The 24825-nt window shown below is 38.2% G+C and overlaps 4 protein-coding genes across 6 annotated transcripts in view; 2 read left to right on the top strand and 2 right to left on the bottom strand.

Moving 5' to 3' along the window:
- The first annotated feature begins 81 nt into the window (after window positions 1-81).
- On the top strand, window positions 82-5490 carry LOC122405998 (keratin-associated protein 16-1-like). 2 transcript variants are annotated; one of them, XM_043411130.1, is made up of 6 exons: window positions 82-295; window positions 722-1022; window positions 1117-1177; window positions 2007-2225; window positions 3142-3625; window positions 5243-5490. In XM_043411130.1, exons 1-6 carry the CDS (start codon window positions 235-237, stop codon window positions 5473-5475), a joined length of 1359 nt encoding a protein of 452 aa, XP_043267065.1. In that variant the 5' UTR covers window positions 82-234; the 3' UTR covers window positions 5476-5490. The 2 variants fall into 2 exon arrangements, with proteins under 2 accessions (XP_043267065.1, XP_043267066.1); XM_043411131.1 differs by having other exon boundaries at window positions 5213-5385.
- Window positions 5491-6362: 872 nt separating this feature from the next.
- Window positions 6363-12496, bottom strand: xit (ALG6/ALG8 family glucosyltransferase xit). The gene is made up of 7 exons (XM_043411129.1): window positions 12193-12496; window positions 11840-12112; window positions 11207-11375; window positions 8252-8461; window positions 7874-8113; window positions 7438-7586; window positions 6363-7317 (listed from the first exon to the last, which is right to left on the bottom strand). The coding sequence occupies exons 1-7, from the start codon at window positions 12357-12359 to the stop codon at window positions 6912-6914; spliced, it is 1614 nt and encodes a 537-aa protein (XP_043267064.1). The 5' UTR covers window positions 12360-12496; the 3' UTR covers window positions 6363-6911.
- LOC122405999 (cuticle protein 7-like) lies at window positions 9038-11154 on the top strand. Its single transcript, XM_043411132.1, has 4 exons — window positions 9038-9215; window positions 9584-9773; window positions 10270-10487; window positions 10749-11154. Exons 1-4 carry the CDS (start codon window positions 9198-9200, stop codon window positions 10908-10910), a joined length of 588 nt encoding a protein of 195 aa, XP_043267067.1. The 5' UTR covers window positions 9038-9197; the 3' UTR covers window positions 10911-11154.
- A 360-nt stretch (window positions 12497-12856) lies between the features above and the next one.
- Nrt (Neurotactin) overlaps window positions 12857-24825 on the bottom strand; it is a 37687-nt gene continuing 25718 nt past the window's right edge. Inside the window, exons 3-6 of one of the 2 annotated variants that reach the window (XM_043411127.1) lie at window positions 20966-21157; window positions 17683-17902; window positions 16309-17470; window positions 12857-15960 (exon numbers count right to left, since the gene is read on the bottom strand). In XM_043411127.1, the coding sequence (XP_043267062.1) occupies window positions 15582-15960; window positions 16309-17470; window positions 17683-17902; window positions 20966-21157 (1953 nt within the window). In that variant the 3' untranslated portion in view covers window positions 12857-15581. Of the gene's footprint in view, window positions 15961-16308; window positions 17471-17682; window positions 17903-18056; window positions 18864-20965; window positions 21158-24825 lie in introns of those variants that run through there. The other variant, XM_043411128.1, reaches the window with a different exon arrangement.

Raw genomic sequence — 24825 nt, 5'->3', positions numbered from 1 at the left:
ACTTTAAGATATCTGGTGGGCCGAGAAAATGTATTTCGACAAAAATTTGACATCGACGCGATGATGGAAAATTGGCAGAACATTTTGACGTTTGGAAACCCCTTTCGGCTTATAACCTGATTAAATTTACAGTCCAATAAATTAAGGAGTAAACCGATCGGACCACAAGGTCTCGATCAAGTTAAATTGTTAACTAAAAAAAAAAAAAAAAATCTACACGGAAAAATCAACGGGATGTCCTGTAGCGCGCCTGGTTCTGTCAATACCAAAAGACATCTTGGCACAGGCTGTTGTGGTTAGCATTTCCCTAAAAAGTTTCCAGCCAGAATAACTTTGAACATAAATGTACTTGTCTCAGAGTCGCTGCCGCGACTCTATAGATTAATATAACTCTGAATTCATTTATTTATTATAATCCCGAGAAATAAAATGAAGAAATCGTTTAAATTTATAGTAACAGCGACCAGAACATCGTTTTGCTCATTCAAACTCTTGGTATCAGTTTTTTTTCTCTAATTTTGCGAATAAATTTGAATAAAAAATTAAAGACGTACTCACACGTCTTTCTTCGTGCCAAATTATTCCCTCTGGATCTAAAAAAGCAAAAAAAATTACGAATTTTAAGGTTTCCGTGAATCTGGTTTTCTTCCACTAACAAAAAAGCTACAAATTTTCCTCTATTTTGATAGTAGTGATAAGCTTTGTGATCTATTTTCGCTAGGATCAAACTGCACGAGTGAGACAACTGGATGTTTGGCATCGGAGCCCAGAATCCGGACATGTCTCTGTCAGGAGAACACTGGATGTATAGAACGAGGTGATTGTGGCGGTTTTCATCCTCGCGGTACAGCCGTAACCGGAGCGTGTCCAGGACCATGTCAGTGCGCAGAGGAAGAAGCCTGGAATCGGAATGCACCACCAAAACCAAATTGCGAGTGGTATTCAAATTTCAGTGAGCTGAGAAGACAATGGAGCGATCATGCTCGTATGCCCAAATGCAAGTGTTGCAATTGTACACCCTGGTAAGTTCCGGCTCATTTTTCCTCCTCAAAACTCTTCCATTTTGTTCTGTTTATTCCTCCTGCGCAATAAGAATAGAATTGTGAATCTTCGCAGTAAAAAAGCACCACCGTGCAAGCCTTGTCTTCCACCTCCTGAGAAGTCGTTTGATATTCAGGTAAATTTTTTTATCATAATATCAACAAAACAATATTCACTTTTATTTCAATTTAAGGCCTTATATAGACTTGCAGCAGGCGAAAAAACGTGATTTTCTTGATTTTTTTTGACAAGAAAATAAATGTTTATTGAAAAACTGTGAACGATATTCATTAATGCATATGTTCATGTACTCGCACAATTTTTCATCCAAAAATTTCTCAAAGTGGCGCAACTCGAGTTGTATTTCAGTAGCACCTTTTTTTTAACATCAGTTGTGGTGGACATGATAACTAAAAAACTATTGATCCAATCCATACCAAATTCATACCCCTTATTTATTATAATAATAGCTTGAGTCTGGATGGAGGATTTGTAAAAATTTTGATTAAAAAAAAAGGCGATAGTTTTAACGAAAAATTCATTTTTTGAGATGCTTAAATTTCGGTCTTTTTGTTACAATTTTTTTGTTCCCACAAAACGAAATCCTTCGTCCAGGTCCTAGCTATTATTATGATAAATAAGCGGTATATGAAGACATGGTATTTGAAGAATATCTAATAAAAAATTTTTCTATTTTTTCGCCTATCAGAAGTAAGGCCTCAAATGTGCTGGGAAATTATTGATTTGGTTGGTTTTCAATAAACGTCTTTATATGAGGACAATATAAAATTCAAGCTTTCCAAAATTGTGGCAGAAAATATCATTGCCAATGAAAATTGCTAATGTACCAAAATTTAATTTCGCTGTCGAGCCAACATGGAACTTCGAATTTGGTCCTAAAAATCATTATCGCATCTATTCCCGATCACCAATTAACAATAATAATAATAATAACATGTTAATAGTCATGCTGCAACGATCGTTTATCTGGCGGAGCCAATGGCAAATCAGCATGTCATTCATCATCGTACGAAGACGACGACGAAGAAAGTGAAAGCGCGTGTAAACCATGTTCGCCGTCGCCGAGACCAATACTGAAACCTAGAAGCTGTTGTCAATGCATACCAGGATACTGTATGTGTCAGCCGATGCCCCGAACTTGCAATTGCCCACCACCAGTTCAAGTACGATAACGTCGTTCGTTTTTTTTTTAGTTAATATTTTATTATATATCATTTAGTTAATATTTCAAACTCACCGAATACAGTTACATTTAATACTTAATGCATGGGTTCGGATGATCTTTGGATGTGTATGCGAAATCGTTGGACGTTCCACTTCTTCCATAGTCGTATTTTGATTTGCCTAGAATATAATTCTTTAATAAATTTTTACTGCTCTCCATTCGATTCTCATGATTTACATCTAATGAATTCTCCCTTCGATGGATCGTATTAAAAAAATTAATCATTCAACGAATCATTTTTTGATGAATTAAATGCAACAGTTAACGACTGTTGCTGATTGCAAAGTTTCACTTTCATCCACAATTTATAGATTAAAGAACAAAACTATTTTTTAACTCATGTTGTGCTCCAATTCGGCTACAATAATTTAATTCATAATTGGAACAATTTATTCGTGAAGCAGCAAGAATTCACTTTCTCGTTATAATTTCTTCGTCAATAAACCTTATTTGTTATTTGGCCTTACAATCCTATTTTCTGCTATTTTTTATAATTTTTTTTTCAAATGTACGCATGATCGAGATTTCCGGACTGTCGATTCGGATTTAGTGCGTCACTAAATATATAAAAAACATATTTGATAGTAAATAAGATCTTTTTCAATTTGTTCTATTTCACAATGTCAATTTTTCCCCATTTTCAGCGATTTATTCAATTTTCTCAAAATTTTGCGGGCAAACCGACTTCGAATTCGGACTCAACGCGTCAAAATACTGAAATTTTGGTTGCTCCTAATGTTCTTACGACTAGACATTTTTTCCTCATAAAATTATCATAAAAAGTATTTGCCAAAATTTCCAAAATGCGCTAAAAGTATCTGTAAAAGACAATTGAAGCAACATTTTGTGTTCAGGTCGACGCACGAGCCGCAAGAGATTGTGACTGCGAATGTCCCTCATCACCGGAGTGTGCTTGTCCTCCGAGCGAGCGTAGATTCCCAAGGACCAAGGTCAAATGTCCAAACGCTCGGATGTGCTGTTCGACTCCAAGACCTCATCCGGGGCCTAAATGTAACTGCACCAAATGTCAACCCTGTTTACCATCGCCCTGCGATCCGTGCACCTCCAGCAAATGTCGCACGCTGAAACTGAATTTCAAATCTTGCGACGGGGGATCGCCCTGCGATGATAGTGCGCCTTGTCGCCCGGAGACACCGAAATTGCCGCCTTGTAAACCAACGCCCCCGTGCAGCGAATGTCGAAAAATGGCACCTTCTTGCCGTCCTCCTCTGCAGGTGGAACATTTTCAAGATACCATGCGTCAGTTCAACGCTCTCAATCGATCCCGAACACCAGCGGACTTCAAATACTCCGAAAATTCAGCATCTTTCAGAGCAGGTCAGACTTTTTTCTGTCCCGTGGCATAATCTCTTTCATGGTATTGAAGTTTGCATCGTTCTAAGCCAATTGATGCATTTTCCTTTTCACCTTTGTCCAAACCTCAGTGTAGTTTTAGACTTTAAAAAGTACTTTTCTATTTCCATGACAAAAATAATATTGAAAAAACAAAAATTGAAAGGACGAGTAGTCAGCGGATTCAGCTTTTTCATCCGCATAGGCGAAAATGACAACGTTGAAATTTGCATTATTCAAACGCGATGGAATTTGTTTGAGCTTCAAATTCGTAAATACCCATTTACAAGTTCAGAAACGATTGGATGATAAAATAGATACGAATGAAAAAAGCAAGCATCGGAGAACACTTCTCAAAATGTCTTCTGTCGAATTGGAACGATGCAAATTTCAACACGATGGAAAGCGACATGTGAGTCGCACGAGCATAGACAGGGATAATCGAATTGTTCGTTCGCGAGCAGACGGAGGCTACGATGATGACAAGAAAGTTGTGAAAACTGATTGCCAAAAGGCACGAGAGTGCCACTGCGGATCCTCAGGCTCTCAGGGACGTGCTCAGTTGTGCCTCTATTATTTGGTCAGTTGCGACAATGATGTTCGTGTGGAACTTCCATCGGAAGATGAAAATGAGTGTGGATGCTGCGAGTTGATGAAATGGAAGGAAACAGATTGTCACGAGGATTACGACTGTTGTTGTTTGATGGGTTCGAGCAGCCAAAGTTCTATTTCATCTGTAAAAAAAAAAGATTGTCAGAATTCTCGGAAACGTGTTTGTACCGCAGCCAAAGCGCTCCTGTTTTTGGCCAATCCAGAATATAGTTTTACCGAAATCGACGAAATTTTTGAGGACTGCAATACTCAGGGGAACTTTGTAACCAGTGTAGAGGAATCTACTTCAACTTCATCTTTAGTATCCAATCATCAAAAATTCAACAGATTTACCCGGACGAAGACAAATGAAAAAACATCAGTAATGAGAAGCAACTTGCGTGTCCCAAAAGCCTCTGGTGTATCCGCAGTGGCCAAACCAAGCCCGAGGTCTCCCTTCAAGCTTTTCCGTTCTTTAATGCGCCGTAAATCAGTTATCAAATTTCACAAATAACACTATTTTCAATATCGAAAGGAACAACTAATAAACATGGAACGAAAACTTATTCTTTTCTTCTTAACGATTTTCAAGTTTACATCACGGGAATGCAATAACAAATAGTTTTTCAAATTATACTCAACGATAAACACCTTCGAAATTAATAATGTGAAAAGAGGCGTCATTGAAAGATAATATTTTTCCGTTTCTCTTTTCAAACTGTTACACATTTTTTCAAATACTCTTGCAAAATTCGTTATGGACGAATAATTTGAAAACGAATTTATTGAGCGATGTTTATCAACGATGCAACGGTTCTCTTTAAATTCTAGTAAGAATAGAGCTCTGAATGAAATTTAGGCTGTTTATAAAATCGTAAGTGAACAAAAATTTGTTTTGCATTCCGCCAGCGCAAACTTCAATACCATTTTTTAATGGATTCTGGTGTCACATTTGATTGCTTGCTTGTTGTATTATCCAAGGTTTGTGACGGTGTGTGGTGCCTACAATAGGTTGTCATCAGCCGTTACGTTCCGGATCTGTCTGTTCGAGCATCTCCTCTTTCGCGTCTGCAGATTGTCAAGAAAAATTCGTTTGCATTGGCAATCTTGGTCGAAAAATTCTTGTGCCCGGACCTCTGGCTCTTCTCTCTTTCTTTCTCCTTCTTCTCGTTGGCCTTACGGGGGCCTTTGGTCTCGCGTTCAAACGTCGACACAAATTTCTGAAAACGATATGCAATAAATGATTTAAATAATTTTCATTCGTGGTTATAAAAGTTTATTGCCTTTCATCCCTCTTATTTATCTTTATATCGAATCATGAAATACGCAATAAATCTATGTGATGAGCGATTGCATCCGAGACATGAAAACAAAATTTTGCTCAATATCAAGATGAGTTGAAGGTAAAAGAAAAGAATTACATCTGCTTAAATTTCCGATTTGAGGAAAAAAGTTGAAAGAAATATTTCCATTTTAGTGATTATCAAAATAAAATAACATTTCATAAATTTACTATGCTAAGCTGTAGTGAAATTTAGTTTTTATTCTTAATAAAAAAAATAACGGAACGTACCTAGATAACGCGTAGTACTCTTAAAATTTGTTTCCCTAAAGCTCAGATATACATTCTGAAGGATAGTGCGATTTAAACGAACCCTAAGCTCTCATAGTAAAAAGTTTTTCGCACAAATGTGATACGGCGTGAAGTGTCTGACGTTTTTCATTGATTGAGGTAAGCCTCGGGTCTTCGGAATCCCCAATTATCAACATCCTCGAAATGTCTCCAATCTCTTGGAACATTTTGGGCAGCTTGGAAGAAACTCCCAAGGTTCTTGCCTCGAAGAATCCTCATTGCGGGACGGTTGTTGTTGCATTCCTCAATGTGAGCGAATCAACATTGACGTAGAGAATTTCTAAAGAATTGTTTTCGCAATGTTATAGGGACTTCGGACTCGAAGGACAAAGTTAAGGGAATCCAGTGTAATGGCTCGTACGGGACAGTGAGCCTTAACGATTCAATGATATGTTTTATTTCATAAGAAAAAGGCTCGCTTTGCATCGACCAAGTGCCACTTTTGACGATGTTCGAAATATCATTAGCAATTTAAATCTTCAAACTTTTGACAACATATGAACTTAGGTAAACATTTTTATTATTACCGACATGAAATGGCAGTTTACAATGCAATATTATTGCTATACCTCGGATATACTAAGTGCATTATCGTCGCTACGAGTATAATTCAATAAAAATGAATCGTCCACGTTTACGTGTGCGTTCGACTTGGATATACAACTGAAAATATTAGCCCATCAGAGAATTATAACTCGAGGGGATATTCGTAGGGAAACGTATGAAAAATTCAGATTTCCATATATTTCCAAGTGTTCAAAAGACAATTTCACAAATATGGGAAAATTATTTGTCGAAGGTTTTTTACTTTCAACAAATTATCGATTAATTCAAAATTCATCGATTATTCAAAATTTGGTTATAAAATTTGTTTAAAACACTCAGTTCCGAAGCTCTAATAATTGACTTTGCATGGCTATGCATGGAACACGATGAAAACTTAAAAAAATGTATCACGGTTTACATAACGGAAAAATCGTAACGGTTCTACTCTGCTATGTCGCGAATGAAGAACCATCTATTTACATATTTGCTAAATTATTTTCATCACTCAGTCTCGTAAATTTCACTCGTTCGTCGATTATTGCTCTCATTGAGAAACATACGATAGTGTATTAGCCACGAGTAAGTGATGCCTAATGCGCAGTAAATGGAAGTAACTGCCAATGGTAAAAAGGGCAGTTTTTCACCGAAGAACCACTTGTGCAGCACTGCTTCGTAAATCGTGACGAACGGCAAACTTCCAACGTAGATCCATTCAAGAATCGAAAGTAGAGATTTTTTGTAGTGGAGGGTCAAAGCCAAACTTGCCGTGGACATGTACGATACGTTAAGGATTATCTTCAACGGAGTCAAATTCATTGGATATAATAATGGCGACAATGCTGTTTGACCTGCTGCGCTCAATATTAAGAAAACCCTCGCATCGTTCGAGTCTGTAGCCGCAAGAACACTGAAATCATTATCAAAAATATGAATTTTTTAGTTCACGAATGAGAATATTTTCATTCTTAAGTAAACCAAAATATTTACAATATTGGTCCGAAGAACTGTCAGAATTCCAATAACTTACCATAATGGGATGATGGCTGTGAGTATAGCTTTTTCATGAACGTGCCAGCCAAACATGAAAGAACTTAAGCCACAGATAACAACGCATCGAATGAAGTCTCGAGGTTTAAGGGTGGAAAAATCCTTCCTGAACAGAGTCCACAAGGCTGGCTGAGAAAGTGACAAAATATTATTTCGCTTATATGAAAATTTTATTGAAATTCCGAGCCAATGATCCCATTTTTATTGGCTGTTACAGAGTTTGAAACTATTTGAGTACGAAACGGGGTCAGCGAAAAATTATTTTTTTTGAGTTTTTCAAATATTATTTACAAATAGAACATTGTGAGTAAAATATTCAGTCATTTTTATTGAATTTTAATGAATTATTATTCTCCTCAGATATCAATAAATGGTTTTCTTTAAAGATTTCATAGAAAAACTTATTAAAATGTTACCATCATTGATAAGAACGTTAATAAAAACGTGACTAGTGGGGTGGGTGTTGGTAAGATGGCAAAAGATTCTTCCTGAACCAGGCCACCTGTCATCGACCCTATTTTATGACTCGACAACCACCCAAGCCGTTTCCATATTATTGACGATATTTTGTCAACTCCAATGTACAATGCCCATGTGTTCGCTGCCCAATATGCGTGAACGAGACCTCTTTTGAAGGGGAAGAGCCGCGAGATTACCTGCTCCAAAAAACATTTTCATTATTAAAACCATTCGAGACGAACGACTAAAAAAATCATTCATTGAAACGAGGAAAAATCAAATTTGAACAAATTTATTTTTTACTTCGATAAAAAGATGTTCTTTAATTAATTTACCTGAGGTAGTTGTGAGACAAATGGCCCAAATGAGATGGCTAAGACGCATAGGACGCTGCTTCCAAGTGCAATAAAACGTTTGAAAAAACTATTGTCCCTTAGGCAATACCATTTCAACAGCCAGACGATATAGGCTGGTACAACGTACAAATAAATGTGTTTAAGATTCAGCAGAACTGCAAAAAATACTGCACCCATCAAGATCCGACCCTGAAAAGATTTTTCATTTGTGGTTTCATTTGAAGCTTTCTTTCCTTCATTATTTGAAGATTGGGACAAAACTGATAAAACCAGTCGCGCAAATGATGAAAACGTTTTGCTTTTCAATATTCAGAACGCCAATTTTTACTGCCAGTGTCGTCGATGCTTAGGATTGATCATTTCGTTGTTAGCTCAAAATTTACGTGCATTTGATATTATTTTAATTGAAAATAAAAAAAAAAAAAAAAAAACATTTTTGCAACATTATTTTTAAATCATTCTGTGTTTTCAATTTCAAATAATAATTTCAAGGTCATTCGTGAATTATTGAAATAATTTCATGCAATAGCAATGTTAATAATTATTTGTAAACTCGGGAGTCCAATTTTCAAAAACCCTAAGTATTCATGTACCAAGATGTTTACTTTGCCACTGATATAAGGAATCAATGTCAATGGTGAAGCAAATTGAAAATTAATAATGAGTAAAACAGGTTTATCCCGATTATGTCATCACAATTTTTTCCAAGGAATGTTTACTCCGCTGGTAGCTCGAGGTGCCACGTATATATATTTGGAAATCGTTTTTTTTTTCTGAGCCCGCGTGAAAGCCGCTTCACGTACTACTCGATTCTTCGTTTCATGGTCTCTTATACATATTTTACTTTCACTGGAATATCTTCTCAGTATACGTTAGAACTCGTAATCGTTAACAAGTGACGAATTCATCATCCACGGTGACCAGGATGTTCAATCCTATCCTTGTAAGTATCGTGTTCGTTTTTTTTTTTGTAAATATTCAAAACAATTGGCAGCCCCTAAAAAAAAATCAATATCATTACGTACATTGAAGAAAAAAGAAGAAAAAATAGGAAATTGACCGAATTAGTTAAGGGGCCCATTGGCTGCGTCAATACCAAAGGCCAACTCAAAAACAAATTCACATTTTTCTCCAAGATGCTTGATCTTTTGAAAAAGAAGAAAGTTACGTTTTCTGACAAAAAATTAATTATAAACCCTAATAAACAATAATTTGTACGTCGCAATTCAATCAATTGCGTTATATATTTTTATTTTTTGTTTATTTTTCGTCGAACGAGTCCATTTTTATTACGATTAATGTCGATATCAGATCTTTATCGTTCTGGCGAGTCCCTGCCTCGGCGACGTCTCGCATATTTTGCCTGAATATAAGGAAAGAACAACGGTGACACCTCCACCACCACCAAGGCCGTACCAGTTCGAATACGCGGCTGGTCGTTATCCGGGACACGTCGATCGGATTCAACAAGAATCGGGTGATGGTTCCGGGGTTATTCACGGTAGAGTTTCATCTTTTATGTGTTTTTCTAGTGAAACGTTCGAAAAAAGGAATTTTTAGCCAGTTTTCACAAAGTTTCAGCAATCTTGATAATTTTTTTTTTGTCTTTTTAGTCATTTTTCTGGTTTGATTCTTCTGCGAGAATAGTATTACAGTAGAAAAATAAAAAAGGCAATTTGTCATCAGAAATGAAACGACAAATTCGCAAAAACGATGTGCCACTTTGTTCAATTATTTTCGTCAAAGTCTCGTAGTTTTCGAGTAATCACAATCTGAATCTGGGACGTTTAACCGAAGTCAAAAAAATGAACTAAGCTCCGAGAATCAGGACGAAAGAAATTTTTTAAAATTCATGTACGTTCATTCGTTCATGAGAAAATCGTGTGAAAAAATGCACGAATCAAAACTGAAGTATAAACTTATCGCAAAATGCTTTAAATGTGTGGAATACCAGAGCGAAGCTCACTCAAAGGAGAATTGTTTCTAAACCTCGGCAGGATCCTATTCCTTCATAGACCCGAAGCAAAAAGTTCGTACAGTCGAATATACCGCTGACAAAAATGGCTTTCATCCGACACTCGTTAATTTTGAGGACACGCAGGCTCAACCAGTTGATACCGAAGCAGTGCAACTAGCGAAGGAAAAACATTTTCGACTTTATCACAAATTAGCCGAAGCTAATTCTCACGGCGCGCCTTCATCGTATGTTCCAAGAGTAAGTGAAGAGATGATCGAATATTTTTTCAGAGTTTGATGTTACGAGTATCTACATCAGAAAAATCCAACTCAACGAGAACGATGTTTCATGGTCGATCTCACATATTTAGTGCGTGGTTAATGATCTCGTTTACGTTCAAATACGCTTTGCTGCACCTTTCGTAGCCATAAATTCCACCTTCACATATGCGAGAATTTCAATTGTTCCACCAACGCTCGAAGAAGCTCGAATGAACAGTTCGATTCATGTTTTCTGTAGGAGACGGTCGGCGTTGCGAGAGAAAAGGAAAGACATTTTTCACTCTACAATAAGATTGCCCAAGAACATGCGGCGATAGCAGCTCAGAGGAAAGCGTTTGAAGCAACATCAGTTCCGAATGATGTTGAGGAATCTCATCTTTCTTATGATCAGTACAACTAAGGCATTATGAAAAATTCGATTATCAGAATTTTACAAATTCATTCTTTCGAAACAATACAACCGACTGGGAATGTATTTTTTTTATTCATTCAAAAGAATACAAAACTGAAGACCACTCTATTGACTTCGTCGGCTGTTTTGTTTGAAAGGACAATGATTTTGAAAGTCGCAACCCTGGCTCATTGTACAATCTGTATTGCACCAATGATTGATTTGATATCAAATAAAATTGTGCATTCTCGTTCTCACGTCTTTGAAAAAACTCCCAAAAACTCATGTTCTTTTTGTTGACTTACTCTGGATGGATTCTCGGAGACTCGAGCTATCGAAAGTAACAGCAAGCCAAGCAAAAATCCATTGTACTGAAAATGGATATGATCGACAATTAGCAATCCCACGTTGCACAAAGTGAGGAATGTGAGTATGACGAAGCTGTCAATTGATTTGCAATGTCCTTTGCCTAATCTGTGAAACAAACAAGTTATTAGCATGGAATGTTTTTTGAATCACTCTAGTCAAGAGAAGTTGAGAAAAAATCGATCATTAAGCTATAAAGGCGAGAAAGAACAGATAAAAGTCTTGAATAGCAATGTTAATTTTTTGGTATTCAACCGTTTTCCTTCGTCTGTGCATTTAAATGGATACATTCGAATTTACGAGATATATACAGAAAAAAGTAAAATAACCCCATTCCATGGGATTGTATTCGTATGCTTAAAATCAACCAAATTTGGTAATCTGTCAAAATTGTCACAGGCAATATAAACCTGTAGGTCAACTACTAGACCTGCTACTGTGGCTGCATAATCAAAATCGTTTAACTTTGTGCAGTGCAAACGAATCTAAACGTGTTCTACACATTTTCCTCAAATTACTTCCTGAATTTTCAATTGAAAATTGAATCTCATTGAAGGTTCTTAGAAACTTACTCTTTGACGCCATATGCCAGTACCAAATCAGAAATAATAACTGTGGCTCGTTGAAATAAAACTGTCTCATTTGATGCATAATTCAGGTTATCGATGTTCAGCATACCAGGATCAGCAAATATGGCAAATCGGCTCAGGAAATATTCAAACCAGGCGAATAGCGGAGGGTAATCAAGAGTCCATTGTGATTTTTCATTGACATACCATTCTTTGACACTTAGATTGTGCGTTATAGCGAGCCAATTCCGATGCACCTCAAAATCGGTGGAATGACTGAAAAATTCATTTTACACTTGAAATTATATTGAATGGCGCAATGGGTATGTGACAAACGTGGCAAAATATCAACATACTACGTTGGAACAAGAAGACACTTGATACAAGTTATTAGGGCGAATATCTTCAAAATGACTGCAGTCTCCGAGCTTTTCTCAACATAATCACACTGCTCCAGCTTTTCAACGCAATCTTTTTTCGTTGATAATGATTTCATAGGTTTTGCCGGCATTTTTCCAATCATTCATTGCTTTTTGTACCGGCTGTGTTTATTTACTTTTTCTATTTGAGGTTAGGACCGAGTAAGTTTATGAAGAACCACGAAGATATCCGAGCGTTTACGAATGCAATGCCTCGGATGAGCAAAAATACGAAATGTCAATGTCTTGTCCCCCCGAGACTACCAATACATATTCTTTGAAACAAAAGTTAGTCCACTAACCTAAAGCAAATTCATTTTACCAACATTTTTGACACGGACCATTATTTTATAGCATTCCTATATTATATAGTATAACGCAAATATATCGTGTGATCACAAAGTAGGGTTAGAGATGATTAAATTTTTTCAGATTTTCTACGAAATGCTAATTGAAATGGATTTAGAGTGAATGTATAAAACATTGAAATTTTTTTCAAAAAAGACAATTATTTTTAGAATTATTATGATTTTGTCAAAACATAAAAAAAGGAGTATAAAAACGAAGCAATGACGGGAATCTATTTTTAAAAAATCACATATTTTATTGGATTATACGATTTTATTGACGGTACAGTTGTTACAATGAAGATGGATTTAGCACAATGAGAACTGAGTGTGACTGAATAGATACGAATCAAAGTGTTAAATGCGAAATTCAATTGTGACATGGACAGCTGGTTATCCGTATCTTCAAACTAATATGCATGGGATTCCTTTGCCGAAATCTTTTTGGGAAAAGGCAAACTCAGCATTGTCTATTTATTATACGAATATAGATGAGCCACGAACGTAGGCTATCTATCATTCGTGCGATATAATAACGAAAGGAATGATCGATACAGTCCCAACGAGATATTCGGTCAAGTAAAACCCATAAACCATATCTTTATATATAATACACATTACCAATATTTATATTTACATAAGTAAATATAAATATGTTTACAAGAGTGCTATTTTATCACAAATGGCCAAAAAATATTGGGGTTTTTACAAAAGTTTTGGGCAAACCCTTCAGTGAAAAAATTCGTAAAAATTATGTGAATATAATTTGGACCATTTTCCTCAATAATCATCAGCGTGCTTTTTCTCGTGCTCTCTGTTCTTTGTGTGTTGCTTTTGTTTTTGCGTCACTCGGTCATCATCAACATTATACGGCGATATAATACGATATGCTACATTCTAATAATTATACGAATTAAAACTACTTTTCGCTTAACGGAAAAACAGTTATTCGTAAGACCTAATTTATCACTTTTCGCGTGAACAATAAATTAAGAGGAAGAAAATTATAAAGTAAGAGAAAAAGAAGAAAAAAAAAAGATAACTATGGATCGTGATAAAAGCACAAATTTCGATAATTATACGAATTCAGATGATGTACGGTGGAAGGCGTGATTTACAATGTGGAAACGCGCTTTATAAAAACAATTTTAAAAAATGGCTTAGCTCGACAATTGCATATTCATGTACATATACGATATCTAAACGTGTATAAATGTATATAAATATATATATAAATATATATACTTATATGACATCGATGAAATGTGTATACGATAATTGAGATCGTATTACGTGGCAACATTAAAGGCGTTTTTTTCTTCATTATTATTTTGTATTTTTTTCTCTTCTTTTTTGTCGTGTGTGAAAAACCTAATCGGTATGTTTATTATCGGTTAAGGTGAAAATTCGGCACGTGTTTGGACCGGACGTTAACGTCGATTTACCTGAATTTTTAAACATTAAGGTCTTGTTTTCTACAATCGTTCATTTGAAACGGCGCAATCGTACGAAAAGGATAGAAAATGCGTAAAAGTCATTAAAAAAAAGGCCATTTCTTCGTCGTTATTACGTTAGAAAAACGTATAAAAAATAAAAAATTGTCAGTCGATAGGGAAAAAAGTAGCGAAGAAAAGACAAATATAAAGATTTATCTCGTACGACCAAAATATTGTATCTTATGAAATACTTAATTTGGCAGTATCAGTCTGTTTGAGAAAGAAAAAAGTAGAAATAATATTATTTTTCAAGCGTCCACTTGTCTCCTCGGAGATGGCTGCGCAGAACAGAACCCATGAATTGATAAAATTGGTTTACTAAGTAGCGGAGCGTCAGTCTCCCGAGGTTCCTTTTTGTCATTTGAAAGAAACGTCGTTACTTTCTAACTCGTCTTAAAAACAAAAATATCTAAAAGTAATATCAAAAATGAAGTGAAGAAAGTAAACGAAGATAAAAACGTATTTGTGAGGTATAAAAACTAATGAGAGTGTGATCGATGAGAATGGCATCGTAAAAAGCTATGCTCGAAATCAATATTACAAATCTTTCAAACCGGATTACTGATCCAGTGTTGCTCTACGGCATGTCGTAGAAATTTTCCATATAACTTCATATATTTATTTCTTTTCATCTATTTCGCTCTCATTATTTCCGTCTCCGATTCCCTTCCGCAAACGGGTCTTATTGCGCGTGATGACTCGTATGCTTAGATCTTTTCAATAAACCTCTATTCGAAGTATCAATAATAAGGTATTTCATCGAGAAGATGAAGTTTCTCGCAGTATTTCCTTTTTCTTGAAAAAACCTTCGAGTCCGAAAATTTCTTTCCTTGCGGAATCACGGGCCTTTTTCGCGCTTCTTATAAGAATATATATATGTTTATAAGTATACTTATAGGGTGATATATTGAATATGCACTGCCTCGATAATCGATTTTCTCTTCTTTTTCCTCTCCCTCTTGTCATGTTCTTCATCTCATTTTTTCTATTTTTCTTAAGTTAAGCCATTTTGTGTTTCCTTCCGTTTCATTTCTACTTGTCAAATCTATGCTTGTTCGTCATCTATTTTTTTAATCTTCATTTTATCACGACTTTAATCCCATTCTAAATAACTGCCTCTTTTCCTCGTTTTGCGCTTGTTTAATTCGTTCCTCCCTCTCCTTTTCCATTTCTCTCTCTCTATCTCTCGCCCTTTCTTATATTCGCAATATATTACATTTTACTCCACATTTATACACATACACAGAAGAGTTTCCCGCGTCTTTAACGGGACATGCGAACTGTTGTTTTTGCGCGTAACTGAAAAGAGAACGGAAAAATAGGACGTCGAGACACTTTTGAGGCTCTTAAGCCTATGCGACGATTTTACGACTTGGAGCGAACTTTTGCGTGCTTGGTAAAAACATTGTGGCTCAAAAAAATCGTCGTTATTCCAGAAACGTTGTTTATACGGATTTGTTTTACTTTAAAGTGCTTCAAAGGTTTAATCGTATCTTGCATATTTTGGTACGATGTTCTTTTTCATCCAGAAATCGCAATTCGGATGATCGACCTCTGGAATCAGGTCTTGACCTACGGATATTATTCTGTGACCGGGCTTGATCGCAGCGTCCATAATTTTACCGTGCCATGCAAAGTGGTAAAAAAGCTGTTGTATCGCCGAAACGTGCCTCTTCTCTTCGGGCGTCGTGGCCATATAAGCACTCAGAATCGCCGCAACGTCACTGTCCGCATCCGCGATTGCATCACCTCTCGATTGCGTTATGTAGAACGGCGTTGTCTCCGTGAAGTTCAACAGTGGACAAATCACTCGAATATCCGAAATCATAGAAGCCAGACCCTTCAAAGTCGCGTTGTATCGCCTGTCAAAAAAAAACACAGCAGCCTTCAGCATTAAGATCGTCTATTTTTCCACTACTGATGAATTACAAGTATACGAGTGCCAATTTTTTCCACAAATAGTTGAAAAATAAATTGATCATTTTCACCAATCAGAAAATTTGAATCCGTGTTTTAGCACTTTTTTCCGGACAATATCCGAAATATTCTCGAAACATTAACGTCACAAATATTCCAACTTCCGAATGTGGTTGGTTGTGCCAAATAAAATTTGCTGAAATGTTTGAGACGTTGATTGGTTCTAGAGAATCTCTGTGGACAGGTTATAGAGAATCTCGAAAATGAGTTAGACAATTGAACGTAAAACGTACCTCAAAGCTTCATCGGCAACGCCGTTGGTACCGAGTAAGGATTCCTTGACAATTTTTTCGATGCGAGAGCTTTCGACGGTGACATTGGCTCCCCTGAATCTCGCGGGAGTGCCGACCTGAGCGGTGGTACCCATGACGACCAAAGCGGTGCGATTTCGGGTCCAGGTGTGACGAATGTCTTCTTGAATGATAGCGCCATCGATGACGAGCCACTCGTGTTTGCTGTCCGCAGGGGTGGCTTCGCGGGGTTCAGGTAGATTGAAATCAGGCGCGTACCAATGAGACGGTACGGCGTCCATGATTTCTTCGGCGCTTTTGCTTCGGAGACAAGAAACATCCTGACATTTGATGGATTGCAGGAAGGGCTCGGCGAGTTTTTCGGCGTGATTCAATTGCTTGGTCGGTAGAACGGCGCTGCTGCTCGAGATCCAAGCGCGTTTGAAGAGAGGCTTGGCTTGACGGGAGCCGAGAAGAGTAGTGACGAGTGTACCTCCGGCGCGATGACCCCAAACGGTAACGGCGTTTTTATCGCCTCCGAAATGTTGAATGTTCAATTGCACCCATTTGAGGACAGCGATTATATCAGAAATACCATAATTTCCGGAAGTCGGAAGATGAGCAGCCCGAGAGAGCGGCTCCGCAGCCAAGAATCCAAATACTCCAAGACGGAAGTTGGGTCTCACGAATACCATGTCACGTACGTGCGCTAGTTTCGCCGATGGTTGCATAGCTCCGGGCGAACCACCGCTCAACGTTTCCGCACCTATCATCACAACCACCGGCACCGGTGTGTCGTATCTCACTTCCGGCGTATACAGATCCAGATATAAACAATCTTCGTCCCCTTCGATCCTGCCCGAGATATCCCTCTGCCAACACGACGCCGATGAATTGTGCGCCAAAAATGTTCCGTTCCAACAGTGCTCTATACGATGAATCGGCTGAGCTGCGCTCCAACGGAAATTATTTACCGGCGGTACCGCGTACGGTATTCCACGGAACGCGAAACCACCGTCCTCCAAAACACCTTGCACCGGGCCACACGACGTCGCTGCCTCCACCCATTTCCCATCCTTCAGCGGCTGCGATGTCAATGGACGCGGTCCCGCGCAGGCAATCGATATTATTATTATCAGCACGATGAGGAAGCATATCGCCGTCACTGTTGAAAATCGATGCAACGAATTATTGACATTTTTTCATCAATTCTTTATTAAAATCATTCGAAGAATGCTTATGTCGTCGCTCGGTGTTTTATTCGTTAATAAAGTAAATTTTATTTCCATTAAAAAATTTCCACATGCCAGCTGAACTATCAAAATGAGTTTACAGAAAAATAATGATAAATTTTTTATATTTTTTAAATAAACTTACGAGTGACAAAGATATTTCGTCGGGCAGCCGATATAAAAGTGACCAACGGATGTGGCTTAAGCGGGACCGCACCGTCGTTCGCGTCTCCGTCGAGACGAACGGTCTCCATACCGTCTTCGCCGACTGCGGCTGCGGCGGCCTTCTCACCGGTTCCGTCGTCGAGGGTCTCGGAGCTCGCAAGTCCCGCTGCTCCAGCGGTCCCAAGTTCCGGGTCGCCCTCCTAAAAAAAATCATAAAAACAAATTAAATAAAGAAATAAAGTAGTAAATGAAACAACAAGGCATCCAGAAAATCTCGAGTGGTCAAAATTGAGAGTAAAAATTGAAATTCACTGGCTCAAAATACAACAAAAAAAACAGAGGAGAAAAGCTGACCTCGGAGATCAAACCGTGACCGACGAAACTACTGATATAAATCCCTTTTTTCCCCATCGCTGTTAAAGCTTCCTCGTCATATTTTACGACTTCAAGCTTCGCTGAGAACCAATGAGACGAGAACACTATTGATAGAAATGCTACCGAATTGATTTTCACAAAACTTTATTGTTTCACCGCGACTATTCTTGTGGGACAACGTTCCTTCGGTTCATTTAATAACTCGGTCGTGTAACTTTTGAATGATCGCTAAATGAAGGGGAATGCGGCATTGAAATTGATCGGTTAACCGGTCAATTTTTTCGGCTTTTCGCACCAAAACTTATTCAAGAAAACATTTACAAAGATATAAAGAAAATTTGATTTCGAGGGTCCTCGAAGCTGCTCATTTCCTTTCAATTTTCACTTTGCAACCTGAACAGTGTTCAAATGTGCTCAAAAATGATGCTATGCGACGCCAATTTAAGGCCGAAAATTCACCGTTCACGCACAGAACAATTTTGTACGAATATGATGAAATTTCAAGATCGACACAATTTTTTTTTCGTACGTGAATCGTTGACGGTCAACCGGTTAAATAAAACTCTTTCCAGCCAATGACCGTGAGAAATAAAAAATTTATTAAAATAGAGAAAGGAAGACAAAAGTCCACGAGGTTCTTGATTAGAGGAGCAAAAGCGAACTGACGAGATGCGAGCCTGGGAGGATTTCGAGTGAGGTTGCTAGTCGGGTTGTAAGTGACACCTCTCGTTGGCACAGAGCCCCGACTCTTCTTGTTACCCCGTCGGTCTTTCCCGTGCAAAGAGCGTTATACTTGTTAGGAAAAAGTGCAGTAAAAAAAAAGTCGCACACCTCGATACGTAAGAACGTGTGAGCGACGCGTGTTACACCTGCGCCCTAAGGCGCACTGGCGAAAGAGAGGAAGGAAGGAACATGCTCGTATCTCCATCGCGAGACCACAGGGGGGCGAAGAAGAAAAAAGAGGCTTTCTCGAGGGCCGGTGGAACGTCTAAAGGGTCTGATAGGAGCGTTCGGAAGTGACGGCCTTCAAATCGGCATTGTTGGAATCCACAGTTTTTTAATCCGCCCCTGAGCAAAGTGCTTTCCCTCGACAAAATAAAATCGCCGACACTTCCGACGTGAATTGCGATTGCAAGCTACAAATTTTTGGGGGATTTTGTGAAGAAATAAAATTTTTGTGATTTTTTGCAATCGTTCGAAATGGAAAGGCACTTTCGCGATCTTCGTAATTTCTTTTTACTTGTGCTACGCATTTAATATTCGAAAAAGGACGCACGAAATGATGCTGCAACGTGGAGAACGACGGTGCGAGGAAACGCGAGTCTCCGTCACACCCCTGGGAGCCTGAGAGCAGGAAAGTAGCGAGATGAAATGCCTCGTTCATCAACAGACAAGAGGAGAACGGAGAGTCAGAATGAGAAGAAGGAAAGAAGAAGCAGTCCGGAAGAGTGTATCTCACAGCGAGGGAAAATCGCAGGGAGCTAAAGGGGAATGAACGAAAATTCAAGTAGCGAGAACACAAAACGAGAGCTCTCGATCGAGGTGGCGGGGAAGGGAAGGTAGACGGAAGTAGCGAAGACTTGTGTTACGTGACGAAGTATTGGATCCTCGTTTTTGCACGTACAGGGCTTCGCGGTGTGACCATCCGGGGGGGGGGCTCTGGGGAGGGTCTTTCAGCCGCAGGCTAAAGGGTTCGATTACGTAAGCTCTTTTTCCACCTTCTTTCTCTCCTCGCGACGCTCCGCTATCGGATGTGAATAAAATTGGATGATCGAGCTAGACGCCTCGACGAGAAATCTCCGTAATTCGTTATTCATAATTAGCGAATTCATCGATTTATAATTAGATGAAATAAGAAGAGTCCAGTAAATCGGTATCGCTGGAACGATCGATTTCATTCAACGCACGATCCTGTGACGCTGAACTTTGCAACGTTGGAGTCCAACGAAATGATGGAAAAAAATCCTCCAATAATTCCAGCAACTCTCCAATTTCGTTCCCTGCCGAATTTGCAATTCGTAGTTTTTCAAGCTGCGCCGATGCTTCCTGAAATAAAAAATGAGAGAATTACAAATGTTTTTTTCCCTTCGTTTCGTTGGACTCCAACGTTCAAACTTCAGCGTCGTCACGATCGTGCGCTGAATATTATTTCTTCATTGGAGGATTCCAGGCAGAAAAATTCGGCATTTTTCGACACGAAAGTCATTTTCTGTGTCAGAGGCGAAGAGAAGAGAAGCGAAAGTAAAGTAGACAGAAATGATGTTTTATCTCGTCGTTTCTCGATATTTGTGACAGCGATAAAAATGCTTGGAACGAGAAATCGACACGGCGCTCGAAGCATAAAAAGAAAATTCCCCTCGCACATTTTCGTCGGTTACCTCGAAGAACATTGAAGCCTGCAACCCGAAAGAGCCTGATAAATTATTCATTTTCGTTCGGAAGTCCTAAAAACCGAGACGAACAAATAAAAAGAAAAAAAAAACAACGTATTTCTTCTGGGAAATTGGGTGCTCGTTGAGGAGATTAGTCTGCTCGGGAAATGAGGATTTTTGTTACATAAGCGAGAGGAGGGAGGGTGGGGCCAGAACAGACAGCAAGATTCATGGAGCATTTTGACCCTCAGGGTTCAGAATCCAATTTCGAAGATACGGTCTGTACTTGTTACGTAGTCCGGACACGCAACGGCTTTTTATCTACGATTATAACGAACTCACGGGTGCTCCTGAATTATATAAAACGTATCAATGAATTTTCCAAATGTGACTTTGACATTTGTACTTTTGACGAATACGCTCGCGATCGATGTAAGAGAATTTCACGATTTTTTCATCGAACGAATCTTCGAAGGGATCCAAGACTCTCCGGAATCATTGCCGGGGATTTCTCACCTTCTTCTTACGCGGAAAAACTGAGACGAGCGGCAGCCTGATCGCGTTCAAAATTCCCTTGCGTCCCTCCTTCTCTTTGCCATCCTTAGCCGGGGTCGCCGGTTTCTCGCCACTCGTATTATTTTGATCTGCTTCTTTACCACCAGTTCCGGTCTCCGTGGCACTAGCTTCCGCAGCTTTGGATTCCTCGTCCTGGAAAGAAGAAAGAAAAACTGTAATTAACACTCGTTCGTATTATTCGTCAATGATTCGCAGATTTTCTTCATTTCAATTTTTCGTGATACCGATAAAATAGTGAGCAGTTTTTTCTTCATATTTGGTGACAAATATTCTGAAGGGCTGAGAGTACATGTCGAAGGGTGTTTTTGAAATTATTCCCTCTGCTCTGAAATGCTTGAATGACAGCCAGCCCTTGAACGCATCTGACAGCTCCGATTAAATCTCAACTGGTCGTGAACGATTATTTATGAAAATAGGCAAAATTGGAGTCGTTGGGTGTAAATTCAAGGAGTGAAAACCAGCCTTTTGAAGAAGAAACGAATTTTAAAAGACTTCGGAGTGTATTATATTTGTGGATAATGGATATGTGCGCGGGGAGAATTCACCGCGAAAAGTCGAGTTTTTGACGGCCAAGCAGGCACGTGGTTTCTCTTAATTATTTTTAGAAACGTGCGAATTTCGACGGAATGAATCGCCGTCTGGCTATTTAAATTTTATTTTCCACACTTCCTTTCTTCTTCGCGATCCTTTAAATTCCTCATGGAAGTAATATTTATTTGATTTCTCTCTCGATAATGGCTTCGTAATGCTCGTTTTCACGAATCCAATGAAAATCTCCCACGCGGTACAAAATTAATCGGAAAAAACAGAAGCAAAGTTCCAACAACAGCTTCGCTGTCACAGAACGGTCAAAAGTTTTAAAAAATACGAAAAAAAAAAAAATATTTTCTATACGCCGACAGCGAAATGATAAACATTCGTTTGGATGAAAAATGACAGCTCGGTCATAAACATGAAAATAAACGTCGATAAAAAAAGATATTTATAAAATGATGAGGAGGGCTGTTCTTCTCGAACGATATTCTCGATAGCGAGTTCAGAATGCACCGAGTTTTCATCATTGAAAAACAAAAATTTCGTTTAAATCACAACACTCAATCAAATACCACGGCATACACTAAGAAAAAATGTCTGATTTGACACAATTTTTTGTTTTCAATGAGTTTTCGTTCTCATTGAATTTGTTGATGCAAAAAAAATTTGGTTCAATTATAGCCGAAGATGCTACGAATCATAGTTGAGAATGGAACTCGATTTCAATACTTTTTAGAGATTCGAGAGTTTCTAACCGAATTCCTCGATCCCTTATTTCTTCCTCTTTTAAGGGAGTTCCGCGAATCTAATGGAAATCGAAAATTCCAGCTTTGAGAGTTGAAATTTGGAAATATGCTAGAAACACACAACGTGCATCCACTCCCAGAATGAATCCAGAATCTACCGTCTAGTCCTCGAGAAAACAATTAACGAAAATCACATTTTTTAAGCCTTTGGATTTAATGAAACAGGATCCTCCCAACTTTGAAGAGCCAAAAACGAGAATAAGAAAATATAATGTTTTTAGATATCAATGATGTCTCGAGAAAGCCTTGTTACCGGTGAAAATGACTTTGGAAAAATGGAAAAAGAAAAACACTTATTTGAGGCTAACGAGTAATAATGACACAAACGGTGGAAGGTTTGACAGCATCATGAGCCAGCTGGTTATTAAAATATAGATACGAGTACGCAAATAAATAAAAAATGGTTGCTGTCACATTTTGCTCGACGATTTTACTACGAAAGTATTTTATCATTATATTAAAAATGAATCAATCTCAGCAAATAAGTTACACATGATTTTAATGATTGCGAGAATAAATTTTAATCGTTTCTTCCATCATCGAAAGAGCAAAAAAGTTCAGTTGTTTTTTTAATCGCACAAGTAACGCATGATCTCCAAAATTTCATTAACATTATTCGTGACTTTATTTAAGGTGTAACGTCGTTTCGAACGCCATGAGCTGCCTTCTTTTTTCCCTTCCTCTGGTTCAAACATAGTACATTGATTCATGGGTGCTTATGAAGTTACCAGAGCGTCCATATCGTGATTAAACGCACGGGCGTTGATCATCCCACAATGGAGATGGTAAGGCGCACGCACGTGAGGATGCAAGAGTTCGTATGTACGTACTCGGGTCGTGCCCTCGTCGTGTGTCTTGTCTCGAGAGGGGTCGAGACCGTGGCCCGTGCCTCGTTCTATATTTAGATTCGAACCTTCCGTTTCATACTTTTCGTGGTACAAACGTTTTCGAAGATTTTTAAGAATTTGCGACGAACGCCAAGAATCTCAAGAACCCCATGAAATACGTTTATTTTATAATCGAATCAATGACGTTGTTTACGAGTTCATTTCTGGCGAGTTTCGTTTCGAGAGTCTCGACACGAGAGCTCGGGATGGATTTGGCCCATGAGTGGGTGGATGAGCAAACGGTCAAATTAGAGTTTGTAAATATATGCATCCAAGTTCGTACACTGAAGTGCAATGAAACGAACGAAAAGATACTCCGCTGAGATTTCTCGATTGACTCCAATTTAAAGAAAAAAACTTGAACTATAAATAATGAAACGATAAAAAAAACCGCTTCAACTGCAAAGAAATGGAATTTTTTAAATCTTTGAGCATTTTCATTTCTCGAGAAAACATGGAATAAGTCGAGTGAGCAAGGGCTTCGATGAATCGTAAAGGATACGACGCTGAAGTTTGCGACGTTGAGGTCCAACGAAACGAAGGAAAATAACATTTGCAATTCACCAATTTTTTATTTCAAATTGAAAATTAGGCAGGTAACAGAATTGGAGAATTACTGGTATTGTTGGAGAGTTTTCCGATCATTTCGTTGGACCCGAACGTTGCGAAGTGTGGTTGAATGATTATCTTTAAAGGTTCATTGCCGAGGAGGAATAAATCGTCGAAGTTCGTGCAGAAATATGAATCCTTCGTTAATATGATGCTGGCTGGGAGAGAGAAAAATAATTGTTAAGTACAGAATCTCTCTGCTTGTTTTTTTTTCCCCTCGCTAATTATAGAACTGACATTTGTTCTCTCAAAAATACTCGGACCCCAAACAATCCTTCACAATTACTAATTCAAGTACGTGTACCGTACCAAAATATACCAGCCGAGGAAAAATAATCCAAGTCATGTGGAAACAATTTATCACAACAGAAGCAATCAGTCGAAACGAAACAACCTTTTGTGAGGGCATCATAATATCCCGTGTCTCTGAATCGTGAAAGATCGATTAATCATTTTTATGATTTGGACAAGTCCCTCTCTGACGAATTTCCCATCATGGAATATTCGTTTCATCAATTTTTAACACGAACGTGCCTCACCATCGTCTCATTACGTATTCGAGGGTGAAGCATTTATTTTTTCTGCTCTTTTTCAATTCAAGCTCTTCGACAAGTTCGACAAAACTCTTTCGAGCGATTTATTCTTTAAATTCTTAAATCTTAGAATTCTCTTAAAATTGAAAAAACTCGTCCGGCCAAATCGTTTTTCTGGTTTTTTATTCAAAATCGAAAAATTTGATCGTTTGAGGTACGGAAAGTGAAAAATTGTAATATTTACGTACGCCTTTACGGACGAAGGTCGAAAAATTAATATCTCGCGCAAGACTCCAAACGCTTTTTACCATTTTTATCGTTCAACTGTCCCCGCCACCGGAGTGAACGTGAGGATTTCAAAAACTGCAAGAATTTCGAGTCGGTATAGTTTAGACCCCGGGGAAATAACTTTCAGGACCGTGGTGAAGCTC

Source organism: Venturia canescens, chromosome 2 (assembly GCF_019457755.1).
Source record: "Venturia canescens isolate UGA chromosome 2, ASM1945775v1, whole genome shotgun sequence".
In the NCBI taxonomy this organism is placed as follows: domain Eukaryota; kingdom Metazoa; phylum Arthropoda; class Insecta; order Hymenoptera; family Ichneumonidae; genus Venturia; species Venturia canescens.
The sequence above is the reverse complement of the archived record's forward strand: the minus strand, read 5'-3'. Positions and strand labels throughout refer to the sequence as shown.